Source organism: Syngnathus acus, chromosome 14 (genome assembly GCF_901709675.1).
Source record: "Syngnathus acus chromosome 14, fSynAcu1.2, whole genome shotgun sequence".
In the NCBI taxonomy this organism is placed as follows: domain Eukaryota; kingdom Metazoa; phylum Chordata; class Actinopteri; order Syngnathiformes; family Syngnathidae; genus Syngnathus; species Syngnathus acus.
In genome coordinates this window covers 9,476,166-9,492,482 of record NC_051099.1, presented here as the reverse complement: position 1 = coordinate 9,492,482, position 16,317 = coordinate 9,476,166, and the positions used below count along the sequence as shown (strand labels likewise).

The following is a 16,317-nucleotide window of genomic DNA, read 5'->3' as shown; positions in this document are numbered from 1 at the left end:
CCCGCATTTGGCAACTGCATCAGTTTTCTCATTTATTTCCCTTTTTATTTTTCCCACTTATCATTTTCATCTTATCAGCAATTTTTTGTTTTTCTCTTCTAATTTCTACATTTTTCAACCGATTCAACTCATTCCAACTTTATTCACTTTGTTCACCTTATGCTTACCATATTCACCCCCTTCACCCCCACTTCCACTATGCTTACACAATTCAACCCTTGACCCCCACTTCCAGTGCGGCGGCCATCTTGGATTGACCCTGAAGTGCCCCCAATGAACCCAGATCAAACCGGAAGTGCCATAAATCAGACCGGAAGTGCGCCAAATAAAACCGGAAGTGACCCAAATAAACCGGAAGTGACCTTTTTAAACCGGAAGTGACCCCAAATAAACCGGAAGCGACCCCAGCTAAACTGGAAGTGCCCCTAATCAAACCGGAAGTGACCCAAATAAATCGGAAGTGACCTTTTTAAACCGGAAGTGACCCCAAATAAACCGGAAGCAACCCCAGCTAAACTGGAAGTGCCCCTAATCAAACCGGAAGTGACCCAAATAAATCGGAAGTGACCTTTTTAAACCGGAAGTGTCCCCAAATAAACCGGAAGTGACCTCAGGTAAACCGGAAGTGCGCCTAATCACACCGGAAGTGACCCAAATAAACCGGAAGGGACCTTTTTAAACCGGAAGTGACCCCAAATAAACCGGAAGTGACTTCAGCTAAATCGGAAGTGCCCCAAATAAACCGGAATTGACCTTATTTCAGCAAGTGCCTTAAAGTGACCTAAATATAACATTTGCTCTAACTTTTACAATTTTTGTCAGATTCAACCCGTTTCAACTTTTGAACTCCAAAGTGAACCTCTTGAACCTGTAGTTTTCGTTTTTTTCCAAATTTCAAAAACATTTTGGCGCAAATTTTTTTTAAATTCCCATTCATGGTCTTCGCCTTCACACGCAATTTCTCCAGAAATTGCATTTTCTAGTTAACTTGGAATTTCATGGCTGCAAAACGTCCAGTAGAAGTTGGGAAAGGTGGCAAAAAATACTGAGAAAGCTGAGAAAAGCTCATCAAACACCTATTTGGAACATCCCACATGTGATCAGGCTAACTGGGAACAGGTGGGTACCATGATTGGGTATAAAAGGAGCCTCCCCAAACATGCTCAGTCATTCACAAGAAAGTCCACAACTGCGTGAGAAAATAGTTGAATAATTTAAGAACATTTCAAGCAAAATTGCAAGGAATTTAAGGATTTCAACATCTACGGTCCATAATATCATCAAAAGGTTCCGAGAATCTGGTGAAATCACTGCACGTAAGCGCCACGGCCGGAAACAAAGACTGAATGACCATGACCTTCGATCCCTCAGACGGCAGTGCCTTAAAAAACCGACATGAGTGTGTAAAGGATATCACCAAATGGGCTCAGGAAAACTTCAGAAAACCACTGTCAGTAAATATAGATCGTCACTACATTAGTAAGTGCGGGTTAAAACTAGCATGCAAAGCAAAATCCGTTTATGAACAACATCCAGAAACGCCGCCGGGTTCTCTGGGCCCGAGCTCATGTAAAAATGGACTGATGCACAATGGAAAAGTGTTTTGTGGTCTGATGAGTCCACTTATCAAATTGTTTTTGGAAACACTGGACGTCGTGTCCTCCGGACCAAAGAGGAAGCGGACCATCCGGACTGTTAGCAACGCAAAGTTCAAAAGCCTAGTTTCCATGGCATTGGTGACTTACATTTCTGTGAAGGCAACAAATGCTGAAAAGTACATACAGATTTTGGAGCAACATATGCTGCCATCTAAGCGACGTCTTTTTCATGGACGCCGCTGTTTATTTCAGCAAGATAATGCCAAGCCACATTCTGCACAGCTTTGAAGTAAAAGAGTCCAGGTTCTCCCCTGGCCCGCTTGCAGTCCAGACCTGTCTCCCATTGAAAATGTGTGGCGCATTATGAAGCGTAAAATACGACAGGGAAGACCCTAGACTGTTGAAGAACTGATGCGGTTCATCAAGCAAGAATGGGAAAGAATTCCACACGAGAAGCTAAGAGAATTAGTCTCCTCTCTTCCAAAACGTTTGAGTGTTGTTAAAAGGAAAGGTGATGTAACGACGTGGTAAACATGCCCTTTCCCAACTTCTACTGCACGTGTTGCAGCCATGAAATTCTAAGTTAATTATTATTTGAAAAATAAGATAAAGTTTATGAGTTTGAGCATTAAATATGTTTTCTTTGTAGTGTATTCAATTGAATATAGGTTGAAAAGGATTTTCAAATCATTGTATTTTGTTTTTATTTACATTTTACACAATTTCCCAACTTCAACCGAATCCGGTTTGTATATAAGTTTTTTCCCCTTTACGGTGCATTTTATGGCTGATGCGACTTTTAGTCCGAAAAATACGGTAAATTCAATCTGAGAAGAGTTGTCAATTAATCTGGCAATCAATAAATTGTCCATTGAGAAAAGTCAATTTTTCTTGACTCTGACATCGCACTAGTTGTTTCTCGTTTTTCTTGAAAACTAATCAACGGTTTCCCACAAGTGGTCTCGCAGCATACTGGTTTAGTGCGGCGTGTCCGGGCCCTCCGCCTTCCTTTCAAATCTCCGTTTTAGTCACCGCGGGACAACTTCGGTCGACGAGCTATCGGCGCGCTCACCCTCCTCCTGCGCCAGACGACAGGCCTCACTGATGCGGTTTCCCGTCAGGTAGCTGAAGACTGCCTCCGTGCGGCGCCCTTTGCCCGCCAGTGCCACTTCCTTCTCCACCCGCCGGGCGGTGTGGTTGGACAGCCAGGCGGAGAAGGCGCGGCGCCTCTCCAGCTGCTGTTCGTAGTCGCCCTCCGGGACCTCGGCGTGCGGCTGCCGACCCCAGAGAGCCTCGCACAGGGTCCACACCTCACACCAGTAGGCCAGCAATGCTGAGGACACAAAGCATGGCAATTAACAGGTGGGAGAAGGTCAGGCCCGTGCCGGGCGCAACTTTCGACTCGGCCGTGCGGTCGGTTCCGAAACGCAAATGCATTCCGAGTGGGCGAGGAAGATAGCACATCCTTTGGCTCAGACGCCGACAAAGCTCTTCATTCCAATTTCACCCCACGAGGCGCGTTTTGAGGACAATTTCCAACCGCCACATATCGGACGACTGCGTTTGCAGACGCGACGGCGGAAGCGCACGGCATTCATGCGGCTGTCTTACGGTCAGCATGCGCCCGCTCATCGCTCAGCTCGGAGATCCAATTGACGTAATCGTGCAGAGCCGCCGCACCGGGCCGCGGGCGGACGTGAGGGCAAGTGGAGGCGTCTGTGTCGATGGTGCTGTGCTTCAGACAGATTTCCAGGGGGCGCTGCAGTATCTCTCCGCTCTGCTCCTCACTCATCTTCTCTCCTGGGGCCACCAGCTGCTCCAAGAGCACCTTGTAGGCGCTCTCCGTAAGCCTGCAATTACAATGCATGGTTTGTTAAGTGACAAAACGACGCCACTCCAGTTCGCCGTCATAACCTCGGCTTGGTTTTCATTCTATCTTGTTGGCATCTTACGGTATGCTGCCGCCGGGTTTTGGCCGGAGACTGAAGTCCATGGTGTTTGCGGGCGGGTGGCCAAGCTGCTCGGCCGGCGGGGAGCTCAACGAATGGCCGCAGTGGGCCAGCATCCAGCCAGGACCCCAGCCCACGCGGAAGGAGCGGCCCACGTACAAACCGGTGTCCATCAGCAAGTTGCCCTGCAAATGAGCAAAATGGATTCGTGCCACGGATAATGTAGAAAATCAAATTAAAGAGAGAGCCTACGTAGTTTTCACGCACTTAGAAAATGACATTGTGAGAAAAAAGTCCAACTCCCATTCCGTATGAAAGTGATACGTTTTTGGCTTCTTATTTGGTCCAGCAACCCCACTCATTTTTGATGGTCATAAACTTTCTGTTGTTTAAAAGAAAAAAGCGAGTGCGTGCGTTGATTAGCTTATAAACTTTGTCGGTTTGTGTGTGCGCGGCCGTTAAACATGCTGCGGTGAGGGGTTGTAGTCACCGTCTATTGCGCATGTGCGGTTCACTGTGATTGCCTCCCGACAGGCCTGTATGTCAATCAAGCGATGGGCTGGATTCTAGCATACAGCAATTTTTTTTTTTTTTTTTTTATATTTTTTTTTTAAACGTCATGCGATCAACCAGTAGTAGCTTGGCGATTGCGATGGACGTATTGAGCACCCCTGGTTTATACGTTTGTGCCACCCAGATTTTGCTTAAACTACCAATGTCCTTGTGGAATACCCCACCGTCCACAGTGTGATAAATCAGTTCTACGGAGTACAGTAGGTCACACGCGCATCCACGTATGCGGGAAATCTCACTGACAGACGTTTTAACAGCTCAAATTGACCCCAAAGGACGACCAATACATGTAATACGTGTTCAGTATATTGAAAAAATATAATCTTGAAAAAAATCATGCTGAATCAGTTGTCCCCATCAATTTAGGAAGTCATGAAATATAATAAAAAAAAATAAACTATTTCTTTTAATGATAAACATCAAATGGGGTCAAATTGACCCAAAGGACGATAGGAGGGTAAGCCGCTGCTTACTTTTTTGGTTCAATCAGATTCAAAACATCTGTGCCTTTATTCAAAAACAGAACATTTCAAACTAACTTAAATTACCGGTCCATTCATCTGTCAGAAAATACAAAACAAATGTTTGCAAATGTCTTAGGGTGTATTTAGACCAGAAAAGTCCTTTAGTCCGCTTGTTTGGTCCGGACCAAAAGCGGACTTCATTTTTTTTTCGTTTGGTGCGGTTCCTATTCAGACTGTGTATTTTGCAAGTGAAGTATACACATCCACGCTTGTGACGATCTGTGCTCCAATTGGACAGCAATGACCAGGGCGGCACATGGAGCACAGACCTGGAAATGGAGGGAAAACACACGAGTCCTACGCGCTGTGTTCCTGCTCTGCATATTGTGCTGTTGGTGCGGGTCTTTGCTGTTTGTATTCACACCTGCAGCGAACCGCACCAAAGCTCGTTTGGAAGCGAACAGAGACCACTTGAAAAAGTTTCTTTAATGCGCACCAGGATTCATTTGCGTGTATTCACACCAGCCTTCCAATCAAACCCTGGCCCGTTTAAAACAGACCAAACAGTCAGGTCTGAATACACCCTAAGCTCAAATGAAAAGAAAGCAAATAGTCTGCTCCGAAAAAGGACTAAAGAAGTCAGAGAACATTGTTGCGAAGTTGTAACTCAAAGTATTTGGAGCATTTGAAGTTAGATCGTGTATCCAAGCGCTTCATCAATGAGAAAAACAATTGTCAATGCATTTCACAATCAACTAGTTCTTGATGAATTGCTGCACTTTTGAACTGGTTGTTAGTTAAGACAAAATGAGACCCTGCTGAGAGCCAAGCTACATTCAACTTCAGTCTTCACTTTTGCAACTTTCCAAAAGTTTAGGTGGGAGGGAGCAGAGTAACGCGACGTGGCGTAACGTGGCGTGACATGCAGTGGACTTGCCTTTCCTTGGGCGATAGACTCTTCCAGCGGCACGGGGCCTCCCAAGCGCCGAACCCCGACTGTCTTCACCAGGGGTTCCGCCTGCTTGGGGGAAAGCATGAAGGAGGAGGCAGTGGCGGGTACCGCCCAGTGGGATGAGCGGGGCGCTCTGGGCCACGGCAGGAGTGAAGCAAGCCCACGAGGGGAATCAGGGGGCTGGGACAGGAGGCCAGAAGAAATGAGAGCCTGGAAGAGAGGGCCCACTGGCCACAGGGGCGAAAAACGTTCACATACTTGCGTGTGAAAAACACTTGCGGCCATTGCAGTAATGTCGCACATTCAAAGTTCCTACCCGAGGGTCGTCCCGGCTGCACGTGACACGGCGAGAAGTCCGAGGAGATCTTCAGGTGATCCTGAGAAAAGTCGCTTTCGTCTTCATCCTCGGCTAAAAGAGACGCCTTCATGATCTAAGACAAACAAAGGGTGCTTATTTTTCATGGCTTTGTTGTGCAGCAAGTGAGCCTTATTTTCCCTCCAAGTGATGATGTGCTAATCGATTTAATTTCTTGACTGTAGGAGTAGAAAGCAAACGGCTCACCGCGAGCTGCGACAAATGGAGCGTTAAAGAGACAGCGGCATAGCGGTGTCTATGCTTAGTCCAGTTCCAGTTAGGAGAGTTGTTTTGCACACATTATCGTCCTTGATAGTCAGGTGATGATGTTTCACTTTTTATCGTTGCCTTTATTCTATGGCTCCACTGCGTAGTGGCGCCACTGCACGGCGACCCCGCCGGCAGTATGGAGCAGCGATTGGACAAGCCAAAGCTACCTACTCGTGGTAACCCCAATGCACGCCCCTTAAGCTCATGGCATGTGTTTCTGGCTTCTTCGCAGCACTCTATTTTGGGGCTAAAAGTCAGCCTGTACAAATGTGAAATGCAAGTGAGCCCGGTCCAGCCAGTGTCCAAGGGTAGGTGGAGGCCCAACGCAACGGGGCGCCCACAGAAATCCACCGCCCCAGTTTCTGATTTGACACCGCTCCATAGTTGGCGGCAGATGCTGTCCTAACTCTTCCTTGCTTTTCTTTTGCCATGTTTTGTTGAGACGGACGACTAAAAGCAAAGAATGCGAACGCTGCGCAAATAAGTGGCCAAGACCTACCTGCAGCGTGTGGGGGTTGATGCCCAACGAGGACACCATGTGGCTGGGAACAGAGACGCCAGTCGATGAAATATCAGCACCCGCGGCGCCCCCCGGCCCGTTCGCCGGCCCAAGGTTGTCCCCGTGCCCTGGTGCTCTCTCCGCCGGAAGGCCCTGCGTGACGTCGGCCATGTCGCTGTCCAACTCGGCCACGCCGCTCGCCAGGTCAGTGACGACCGCCGAGGTCTGACGAGACCAGAGGAAAGCATTGAGTCTGCCATTTTGTAGCGCCCTCGGAGCGCGGACGCCGTGGTTGCTACCTGTGCCGCCATCTGCTGCTGGATGGGGGGAGGAGGCTGCGGCAGTCTGGAGGGAGGAAGTGACATCATCACTTTCTGCTTCTTGGGGTCGGTCTGAAGCGGAACATCGTCTTCTTCGTCCGACTCCTGCAGGCCATACTTGGAGAAATGAGACACCTGGGAGGAAGTGAGTAAAAGTTAAGAAATCAATTGGACATGCAACCCAACAAGCCATTGACTGATTGACACATTATGAGCTAGAAAAGAAATATTGCAAGAAACAAAAAAAAAAGACAAAGACCACAAATGCATGTCCTCGTTCAACATGCTTAACATGTTCAAAGGGGGGAAGAGGAAGAATACTTATCTCGCCCTACCGCTTGTTCTCTGCATATTGCTCTCATCACATCATGACGACACAATTACGCCACACTTACCACGCAAACAATCACACGCATTAACTCGACCCCCCCCCCCCCCACACACACACCTTAACTGTTAAATTCTCACCATACCCAAACTTTCACATTGGCGCAACCCTTACAAACCTACACACTCGTAACCTTGTAACAAAGACAGTACCCACACACACCTCAAAGACCCATGAGCCGGTCTCAGGCCTGTATTCCAGGAAGCGCGCTCCCTGTTTGCGTGCCGCCTTCTCTAGCCGGCCTTCGTAGTTCATGTCAGCGAGGCGTTCTGGGCTTCGGATTTGTGTGCAGCTCGTCTTGTCGTTGGGCCAAACACCGTCCAGAGTCACCTCGGCCCGCCTGCGTGCATCGACACACGAGCGACTCATAGCAAGCGGCGGCCGCTGCCAAGACGTACGCCCATGCATAGGGACCTCACCTGTTGAGGCCCTCGCCCTCGGCCGGCTTGTTCCTGTCGTCCGGGTACACAATGACTTCTTTGCGTCGAAAGTGAACGATCTGGTCGAGGTCCAGTCCAGTCACGTTGACCACGCCAGGAAAGAAGATGGAGCCATAACCTGCGAGGATCAGTCGCGTCACAGCTTTGATCTGACCGGACAGTCACAAACGTCCCGCAAGCTCACCTTTCCTGCCGATGGTGAAATTTTCCACCACGCAGTCGCCGCCATCGTCATCCACCATGTCAGCCAGCTCGTCCATGGAGGGGATGGTGTAATAGCCTGCGCGCCTCAGCACGATGCCTGGAAGGAATACATCGAACTTATATTGCGCTTTTTCTGGACCCAAAAAACATCAGGTCATCATCACACCAAATGGTAGGGCGAGCCAAGCCCAACCTCGGGCGGTGCCAACGGGCTCACGCATCGCACCTGCGGGGTGAGGAGGTGGGTTGGTTTCCAGCGTGACATCGTCTCGCTCCTCTCGCAGAGACTCTTCGCCTGGGGATGTCGACGCATTCTCACTGCTCAACTGGCAATTGAGGAGTAACATCACCACCCAAAGCAAAAAAACAACACTCACAGCGACAAACATGAAATGCGCGACAAAACAGCAGGGCTCTCACCTCCAGACCGTTCCTGATGGCCTTGTGCATGTTGAGCTCGCAGATGGTGTCCTGCAGGACGCAGGGGGTGCGGCCCTGTGGTACAGGCTTCGCGATGGGGTTGACGTAGAAATGCGTGACCTCCAGGTCATCACCGGCCGGCGCTGGCCTCGGCTCATCGTCCTCCGTTTGGCTGCAGACAAGCCCGCGGGTCGTTAAGCAGACAACTGGGTCGGAGCGTGAAGCCGGGCCGACGTGAACACGCTGTCAGGTCTGTCGGCCATAGCGGAATAATTTCGAGCGGCACAGCATTGGCGTAGCACCACTCGGTGCGGCCTCTCCGTCGACAGCGCGTGTGTCGTATGTTACATGAAGCATGCAAAAATTCAACAACTGACTTGAGTTGGTTGAACATTATCCATCCACAATTTGAGGTGCAACAAGTCATTGATTAATTCACTTATCCAAAGAATCGACTTGATCAAATAGCGGAATAGTGGCAGCTTTTCACTTGGCATGGTCGCATGTGTAGAGTGTAGAGCGAGTTTGTGCTCAAGTTGAACACCTGTGTCCATTCAGAGGGTACGCCGACAGAGAGGCGAGGTCGTCTGCGTCTTTACCAACGGGGCTGCTGTACTGGCTGCTGTTCAAGTTTTTCAGCACCAGCTTCTTGATGCTCTTCCTGCAGACGCAAAAGCACATGTAGCACAGTGCCAACGCCGGGCCGGAGCAAACAACCGGCTGCCGCAGCAACAGCCACCTGGGAATGAAGGCTCCGTTGGCCAGAGAGGGCTCGTCGTCGTCCAAGCCGTCAAAAAGCTGCGACTTGGAACCACCTGATGAAGTCAAAGCTTTGGGACGCACCCTGGTGGCCGGTCGGGGGGTCAGCTTGTAGTGCGTGGGTGTAGTCAGAGCTTTCTGGGCCGTGGGGTTTGTCGGTTTCAGACGCTGCGGCGGAAGGGAAGAAAAGAAAGCGCATTTGGGCGTGTTTGTCTGTCGCAAAACGAGAGCATCGGAGGGCAAGCGCCCGAACCGGACGCAACTCAAAATGGCGACTTACCCTCGAACACCTGCCAAGTGGCCGCAAAATGCGAAAGCCCACAAGTGAAAACGTGAAAGCGGGTTTGGAGTTGGCTGCAGGCGCTTTTACGACGATACAAACATAGGAGGATATTTGTGAGGCTGCAACTTTATTTTTTTGCCTTTATTGGGCCACAAAATCAGCTTGCATTCCCGGCGGCGATAGAAACCGCTTCTGTGAGGTGCGACATATAGCTTTGTTGCGATCGTGGCAGAAAGTCTTAAATTACTACTATGCTCGCCAAAGTGTAGTAAGAGTACTTTTGTTGCCACAGTGAGGCGATTCAAATGGCAAAATGTTCTATTTGAGAATAGCGTCAAGGTAACGTCACACAAAAGCGTCTCGGGTAAACTTGAAGCTGGCGAGTGAATTATTTACAGATCAAACTCTCCAAGCTCCCGCCAGGCCATTCCTGCTTTTTTTTCTGTTGCTACTGTGTGCTACTCCTCTTCCTAAATGAAAAAGCCAGGGCTTCCTTTTGCTACAATAGAAGGCCCATCTTGTCGAGGTGCGGTCAAACCAGCGCCAAAATCTCCATTTTGCATGGGCGGCCTCGGGATCGGCTCACCGTCCGCTCACTCACCTCTTCCTTCTTCTTTGGGTCAGACAGAGGGTTCCTGAAGAGCGGCGAGTCTCCATAAGGAGAGTACGCCAGCACGCTGAACTGCTGCTGCAGCATGGCTTGTTGAGCAGTGGCCGCGTTGGGATCCGTCAGCGCTTGAGGGGCCAAAAACAAAAAATAAATAAATAAAATCAACAAATGGGAGCCACGCAGTTTTCTCTCCGGTTTGAAATTAGGAGCATCGCTGCTGACCGACAGGCTGCTGAGGCGCGCCAAAGCCCAACGTGCCGGTGCCGCCGTTGAAGCCGCCGGTCCCAAACGTTCCCATCGTGCCCAGAGTGGAGCCCAATTTGCTCTGGTTATTCCCAAACAGAGACGTGGTCCCAGCGCCCACTGCTCCGCAAACACAGCGACAGTTATTTGAACACGTGAAAAACGACAGCGGTTAAGCGGAGAACGGCGGGGCACACGCTGGGCAAGTGACGCTCACTCATGTGAGGGCGCGTCCCAGCCATTAACACCGCAACGTCTCACCGTACTGACAGAATAGGCATAACATAACATTGCATTATAAACAAATGAATAAGTTAGCAGAAATACAGACAGCAAAGCAAAAGCGAGGTTCTGCTGCAATTCATTTGATTTCACGATCAACATAATAAAAATACCAATAAAAATGACAAAAGCCACCAAGCAAACGTGAGCCTAAATGAACATCTGACGCGTGACTGCCTCATTTTGGTCATTTGAGGCGGACGTGCCAGTACCTGCCCCAAAGGTGTTCCCCAGTCCAGTTCCGAGGCCTCCGGCGGTCGACTTGTTGCCAAAGAGATTACCTCCCGCGGGGTTGGTGCCAAAGCCTGCAGACAGCGACGACAAACGCGTGACATGCCGGCCGGCGCCAAGCTCGGGTTGGCCCGCAACTCCAGACCGCTCTTACCAAATGTTGACGGGTTGGCTCCGGTTCCCAGCGTTAGCGCAGGCTTGTTGCCAAAGATTCCCGTGCCAGTGCCAAAGGACGGGGCACTGGTCGTGGTGGTGCCAAAGCCGCCAGCTTTGTTTCCAAAAATGCTGGGCTGCAAGAGGCAATGCCACGCACGTCAGCAGTGGGTCGTCGCGCTCCCGGGCTTTTCCGCCAGCGGCTCTCACCTGAGCGCCCACACTCCCAAAGCCGGTGCCGGCTTGGCCAAAGAGTCCGCCGGCGGCGCCGAAGCCGGTGGAGGCGCTCGTCTGGGCAGTGCCAAACAAGCCGCCTGATTGTGATGCAGCCGTGTTGCCAAACAAACCCTGGGACATGGTGGAAGAAATTCGGAGGTGAGCAGTGTACAAATGTACATACACGTGCCCCCAAGAAAAAGGAAGCATAACTCACGGGACGTAAATCACAACCCAAACTTTGACTTCTGATGCTCTGTTACGAATGCTTGATCGTCAGCCCTGGCCCAAAAGCCAACGACATGGGCGCACGCGTAGGTTGCGTGCGTCCTCTGCATGGGTCGCATCCCTAATCTCATCGTCGAGAATAGGGATGCGCCACCAGATTGCAACACCACCAGACAAAAGTGGTGTCCACTGTAGGACGGTGAAAAATATGAAATAATCATTCCATTGGTTGATACCACGGATATGGAGGGCCAGGGCTGCTTCTGACTGGGCCCCAAAACACGGAAGGGAAAAAAAAAAAAAAAAAAAGAGGTGGCGGATGACATGAGCATTTGAACTTCTCACCATGGTACTGGTACTGGCTTGGCCCATGGTGTTGGTGTTGCCGAAGGAAAAGCCGCCACTCTGCGTGGTGGTGGTCTGACCGAAGGGCTTGAAGAGGCTGCCAGCCTGCTGCTGGTTTGGTTGGCTAAAGAGGCCCCCCGTGGTGCCGCTGAAGCCACCCGTTGAGGCTGAAGGGGGTAAAGACAGCTAGCGTGAGCACTGGGCGAGTCCCCATCGCCCACCGACGCTCAACTCACCTTGACCAAAGGTGCTCTTGTTCTGTCCAAACGCAAAGTTGTTGTTGGACGCCGCCGAGCCAAACAGGCCGGCGGGGGGGGCAGACGCGGGGGCAGCGGCAACGCCGCCAAACAGGCCGCCCGCGGCAGTAGGCATTTGGTTGGCGGCGCCCTTGCGTCCCGCCTGGTAGTCCTCCAGCCTCAACTCCTGCGGCGGCGCAAATACAAAAGCAAAACCGTCAGAAACCGAGCTGGACGACCACTGGCATCTGCTTGGCTCGCTCGCTCACCTCCAGGGATTTGTTCTCATACTCCTTCATGGCGGTGATGCACTGATGCTTGGTGTTGATGTTGGTGGTCACGCCGGCTTTCACCATGGTGTCATTCCCTGTTGGAGCCTGAGTGCGAGATCAAGTAAAAAGATGGCACTGGTGGACACTTATGTCGGGCTAGCATTCGAGTGGCGTAGACCACCCCCACATTGTCGGCCGTTTGAGACCACGCCGACTGAGCCTTGACAACTCGCACAATATTGTGTTGTATGCTTACAAAGAACCACGTTAGAGAAAAGAAACCATTTTTTCACAGGCTGCGTCCACCTTTGTCCATTTAGTCAGCTTTTGTTAGCTAAGTCTGGGGAAATTCTATCACATCAACAAACAAAACCAGCTTTTTGGGAAAACCATCAAGCAGGAGAGTGACTTTGGTGTAGAGATGCACCGATCCGACTTTTTCAGTTTCGATACCGATACCGTGGCTTTGCGTATCGGTCGATACCCGATACCGATCCGATATTATGGTTGACTTAACAAGCTACATACCTCTACATGTGGAACAGAAAAGACTAAAGGCAATGGCATCAGGCATGACTACACAGTTCATTCCTAAGACAAAATGTAACAAGATAAAGCAGATTAATGCAATGAACTATTTATTTGCAACAAAAATTGTGCAACAGCAGCAATAAAGTGTATTAGCATTTAAATTCAAGTAAATTAGGATACAAACTTCTTAAAAAAAATATATATACAAATGTTGCAGCTGAAACTGCACTGGGCAAATATAGAAAGGGTGATCAAGCACACAGTAACCAAATATTAAAATAAATAGTAAACATGTAAACATTAGGTGCCGTTCCACATCACTCATGACCTGTTGATGCTCTAAATGCTCATTTAAGCAGCAATGAGAAGTGCTCCCTGAAAACAAGCTCCGCTTAGTACTAGTACTATAACTGGCAGTACTACCACCACCCCTGGCAACATTAGCTTTGCAGACATTACAAACTGCCGTCGAGCTAGTTGGCGTGTTCAGTTTAAAGTACCTCCACACAGCTGACTCTTTCGTTCGCTCCATGTTTGCGTTTGTTTAGAAAACTCTCGTGGCATGCGGCACACGTGCTGCTGACGTATGACGTAGCCCGCGTCCCGCGGCACACGTGCTGCTGACGTATGACGTAGCCCGCGTCCCAATAGATTAAGGAAAGGATCGGCTCACAGATCGGCTGCATTTTCCGATACCCGATCCATCAATTTTGTTGATATCGGGGCCGATATCCGATCCAGATATCGGATCGGTGCATCTCTACTTTGGTGCCAACATTTTGGTTCCGTAACCCCGCTACATGTGAAGAGAAAAGGCATCCTGAGTCCACCTTTCAGCTCCATTTACTCACGTTAAACTTGACCGTGGTTCCGGGCTGCTGCGTCGCCGAGAAGCCCGAGCCTCCGAACAGGGATGCGGTGCCTCCAAAAGGGTTGGAGGGGGTGTTGGTGGAGCCAAAGAGCCCGCCACTGCTCGTGCCGGTCCCGAAGCCTGCGTTCGGGCACACACGTGCCGTGAGCCCACGAAAAGCACAAAGGCCGATTTGGCGACAGAGACCACTCACTTCCGAAGGACGCAGGCTTGTTGGCGCTGAAAGCATTGCTCTGCTGCGAGAAGAGCCCGCCGGCTGCGGTGTTCCCGGCCGCCGTGTTACCAAAAAGGCCGGAGGACGTGGCGCTTGGAGCACCAAAGCCAAAACTGGTGCTGGTGGATGACGTTGGCGGCTGGCTGAATGTGCTGGAGCCAAACAGGCCACCTGGATGGAGGAAGAGGAGGCGGGCGGGCGTGAGGCTCCATGCACGGGCGGCAAGGCGGCGCGACAAGTGAGTCCACCAACCAGGTTTATTCTGCGCGGTGCCAAAGAGCCCTCCGGTGTTGGTGGTCGCCCCAAACGCAGACGTACCGAACCCCCCCGTGGTCCCAAAGCCCGCGTCTGCACACATAGAGCACACGCTGACGTCGCCCATCATGCCCAGAACAAAAACAAAAAAGACAACAACAAAAAATATGCGCCCATGGGCCCGACAGGAATCGCCCCTCCCCAACCCCACCGTCCGTCAGAGCGCCACATGAATGCTCATAGTGAGCCCGTTCGTCCAAATGTCCGACCGCGGCAAACCTTCGAGTTGACGAAAGGTGGACAGACTTACTTTGCTGCCCGAAGGTGGACGAAGTGCCGAACCCCCCCGAGCCTCCGCCGAAGGGGGTCCCGAACGACTTGTTGAACATCTTACCCTGCTAGCGGGCCAGCACGTGTTCACTGCACACAAACAAAAGACCAGTCATCATATTTTGTTTCCTAAACACTCCCGCCGTAGTGTTCTATTTTTTGTCATCACATGACTAGTCAACGGAGACACACCAACGCTACAAAACGGGGTCCGACCAGAGGCCTTTTACAGCAGTGATCCTGCTAGAAATGGTACTGCATCCATTTGCACGCGATGTAATATGATAACATTTTAACAACTCGAGTATCCAACTATTTGGATCATCAATGAATCATTTAGACCTTGTTTAACTTTCAACTGACCCAATGCTCTTCAGCCAGCATCTCAACTGCACATATTTTTGGATTTCACAAGTCCTCTGTGAAAGCATGCCAATTGTGTGTCAAAAATACATTTGCAAACAAGACCTCTAACTTTGCAAAACATTCACCATTTTTGCTGTTTTGCCGAATCATGTAACAAACAAAACCGGTCTTGGAATCTGAATCAGTGTGTGCAGTTTCTGCACTGTCAATTAGAAGTAACGTTGCTTTTAAACCAAGGCAATATTTTTTAATTACCTGGTATCGGCCTAACCTGCCACACAAACTTTTGACTCGTAATTTGAGATTAAGATTTTTGATAGAATGTGAAGAGAAAAAAAAACACGCATATCATCGGCATGCCATTTAAAAGGTCCGATAGTTACCAGACTCATGCGGATCATCCACAACCTAAATAACAAACGTGAAGACTTCCAACTGAAAGCGTGAACCCTTCACGCTTAGCATGATCCAACTTGCTCTGTCTTTACTATTCTATTTCAATGAGTCCAGATATATGGCTAAAATAACTCGTTTGACTGGCCGGCGAGTGTTTTCATGTAATAAAGCTGATTAAAAGCCGTTGACGTCACACCCAGTGGCCATTAGCATGCCGTACCATTCTTTCCACTAGCACGTTAGCTCGCCCACCCAACTCATCGCACCCATGTCAAAAAAGTGACTTTTGTCTTACGTGGGGGTCACACAACGTCGCTTTCGGAATTTCAGTACGTCCTTGGCAAGCCCCGAGGTGCGCCAAGAGACTGCCCGTGAAAACTTTCTAGTGGCGAAAGTAGCGTTAGCCGTTTAGCTAACTCTGGCTAGCTTGCAAAACAAGAGTGGCAGAACGAAAGGCCTTCCTCGGACGCGACTTGCCTTCGGCGACGGGGTAGTTTCTCCACCTCCAGCTTCTTTTTTGTAAAAACCGCGTATTAATTAATTAATCAATTAATTAATGGGGGGAGGAGCAAGAAGGTTGGAAAATGTATTGCTAGCGAGCCGACTAGTTCTGTCGGCGCGGAGGGAAACAGTCCTACGACGTACGTCCAGACGCATTTTCAACTGTGCGCGGTGACGTTTTACGCATTTGCTTGAATACGTCACGTCCGGCTACCAGTACCGCTATTATTACGATCATTACATTAATTTTATCCTATTATTGTAATTATGGAAAACTACCCACATAACAGTATACTTTATATGAACCAAAAATCTGAAGAATATTTGGCACATATTCTATTCCATTCTATTATATTATCTTTGTCGCCAGTGTATAATGAACGGCAGAAAACAGAATAGGTCTGTCTTTTTTTTTTCTTCTTCACATCAGTCAGCTTCATGTGAGCGTCCTCTAGAGCAGTGGTCCCCAACCACCGGGCCGCGGACCGGTACCGGTCCGTGGGTCACTTTGTACCGGGCCGCCAAGCCACACAGAAAAAAATAAAATAAAATGTTTTAATCGA

At 49.9% G+C, this 16,317-nt stretch overlaps 1 protein-coding gene across 2 annotated transcripts in view; it reads right to left on the bottom strand.

Moving 5' to 3' along the window:
- The window catches only part of nup98 (nucleoporin 98 and 96 precursor), a 29,585-nt gene extending 13,667 nt beyond the window's left edge, over nt 1-15,918 (bottom strand). Inside the window, exons 1-27 of one of the 2 annotated variants that reach the window (XM_037270137.1) lie at nt 15,549-15,918; nt 14,472-14,581; nt 14,159-14,254; nt 13,886-14,077; nt 13,673-13,812; nt 12,288-12,395; nt 12,019-12,205; nt 11,783-11,949; nt 11,204-11,341; nt 10,995-11,130; nt 10,822-10,914; nt 10,307-10,447; nt 10,076-10,209; nt 9,172-9,359; nt 8,977-9,093; nt 8,433-8,604; nt 8,239-8,338; nt 7,993-8,109; nt 7,788-7,926; nt 7,531-7,708; nt 6,960-7,115; nt 6,661-6,885; nt 5,853-5,967; nt 5,522-5,763; nt 3,551-3,732; nt 3,210-3,448; nt 2,671-2,931 (exon numbers count right to left, since the gene is read on the bottom strand). In XM_037270137.1, coding sequence (XP_037126032.1) covers nt 2,671-2,931; nt 3,210-3,448; nt 3,551-3,732; nt 5,522-5,763; nt 5,853-5,967; nt 6,661-6,885; nt 6,960-7,115; nt 7,531-7,708; nt 7,788-7,926; nt 7,993-8,109; nt 8,239-8,338; nt 8,433-8,604; nt 8,977-9,093; nt 9,172-9,359; nt 10,076-10,209; nt 10,307-10,447; nt 10,822-10,914; nt 10,995-11,130; nt 11,204-11,341; nt 11,783-11,949; nt 12,019-12,205; nt 12,288-12,395; nt 13,673-13,812; nt 13,886-14,077; nt 14,159-14,254; nt 14,472-14,550 — 4,042 coding nt within the window. In that variant the 5' untranslated portion in view covers nt 14,551-14,581; nt 15,549-15,918. The remainder of the gene's footprint in view (nt 1-2,670; nt 2,932-3,209; nt 3,449-3,550; nt 3,733-5,521; nt 5,764-5,852; nt 5,968-6,660; nt 6,886-6,959; nt 7,116-7,530; nt 7,709-7,787; nt 7,927-7,992; nt 8,110-8,238; nt 8,339-8,432; nt 8,605-8,976; nt 9,094-9,171; nt 9,360-10,075; nt 10,210-10,306; nt 10,448-10,821; nt 10,915-10,994; nt 11,131-11,203; nt 11,342-11,782; nt 11,950-12,018; nt 12,206-12,287; nt 12,396-13,672; nt 13,813-13,885; nt 14,078-14,158; nt 14,255-14,471; nt 14,582-15,548) is intronic. The other variant, XM_037270138.1, reaches the window with a different exon arrangement.
- Nucleotides 15,919-16,317: the final 399 nt, after the last annotated feature.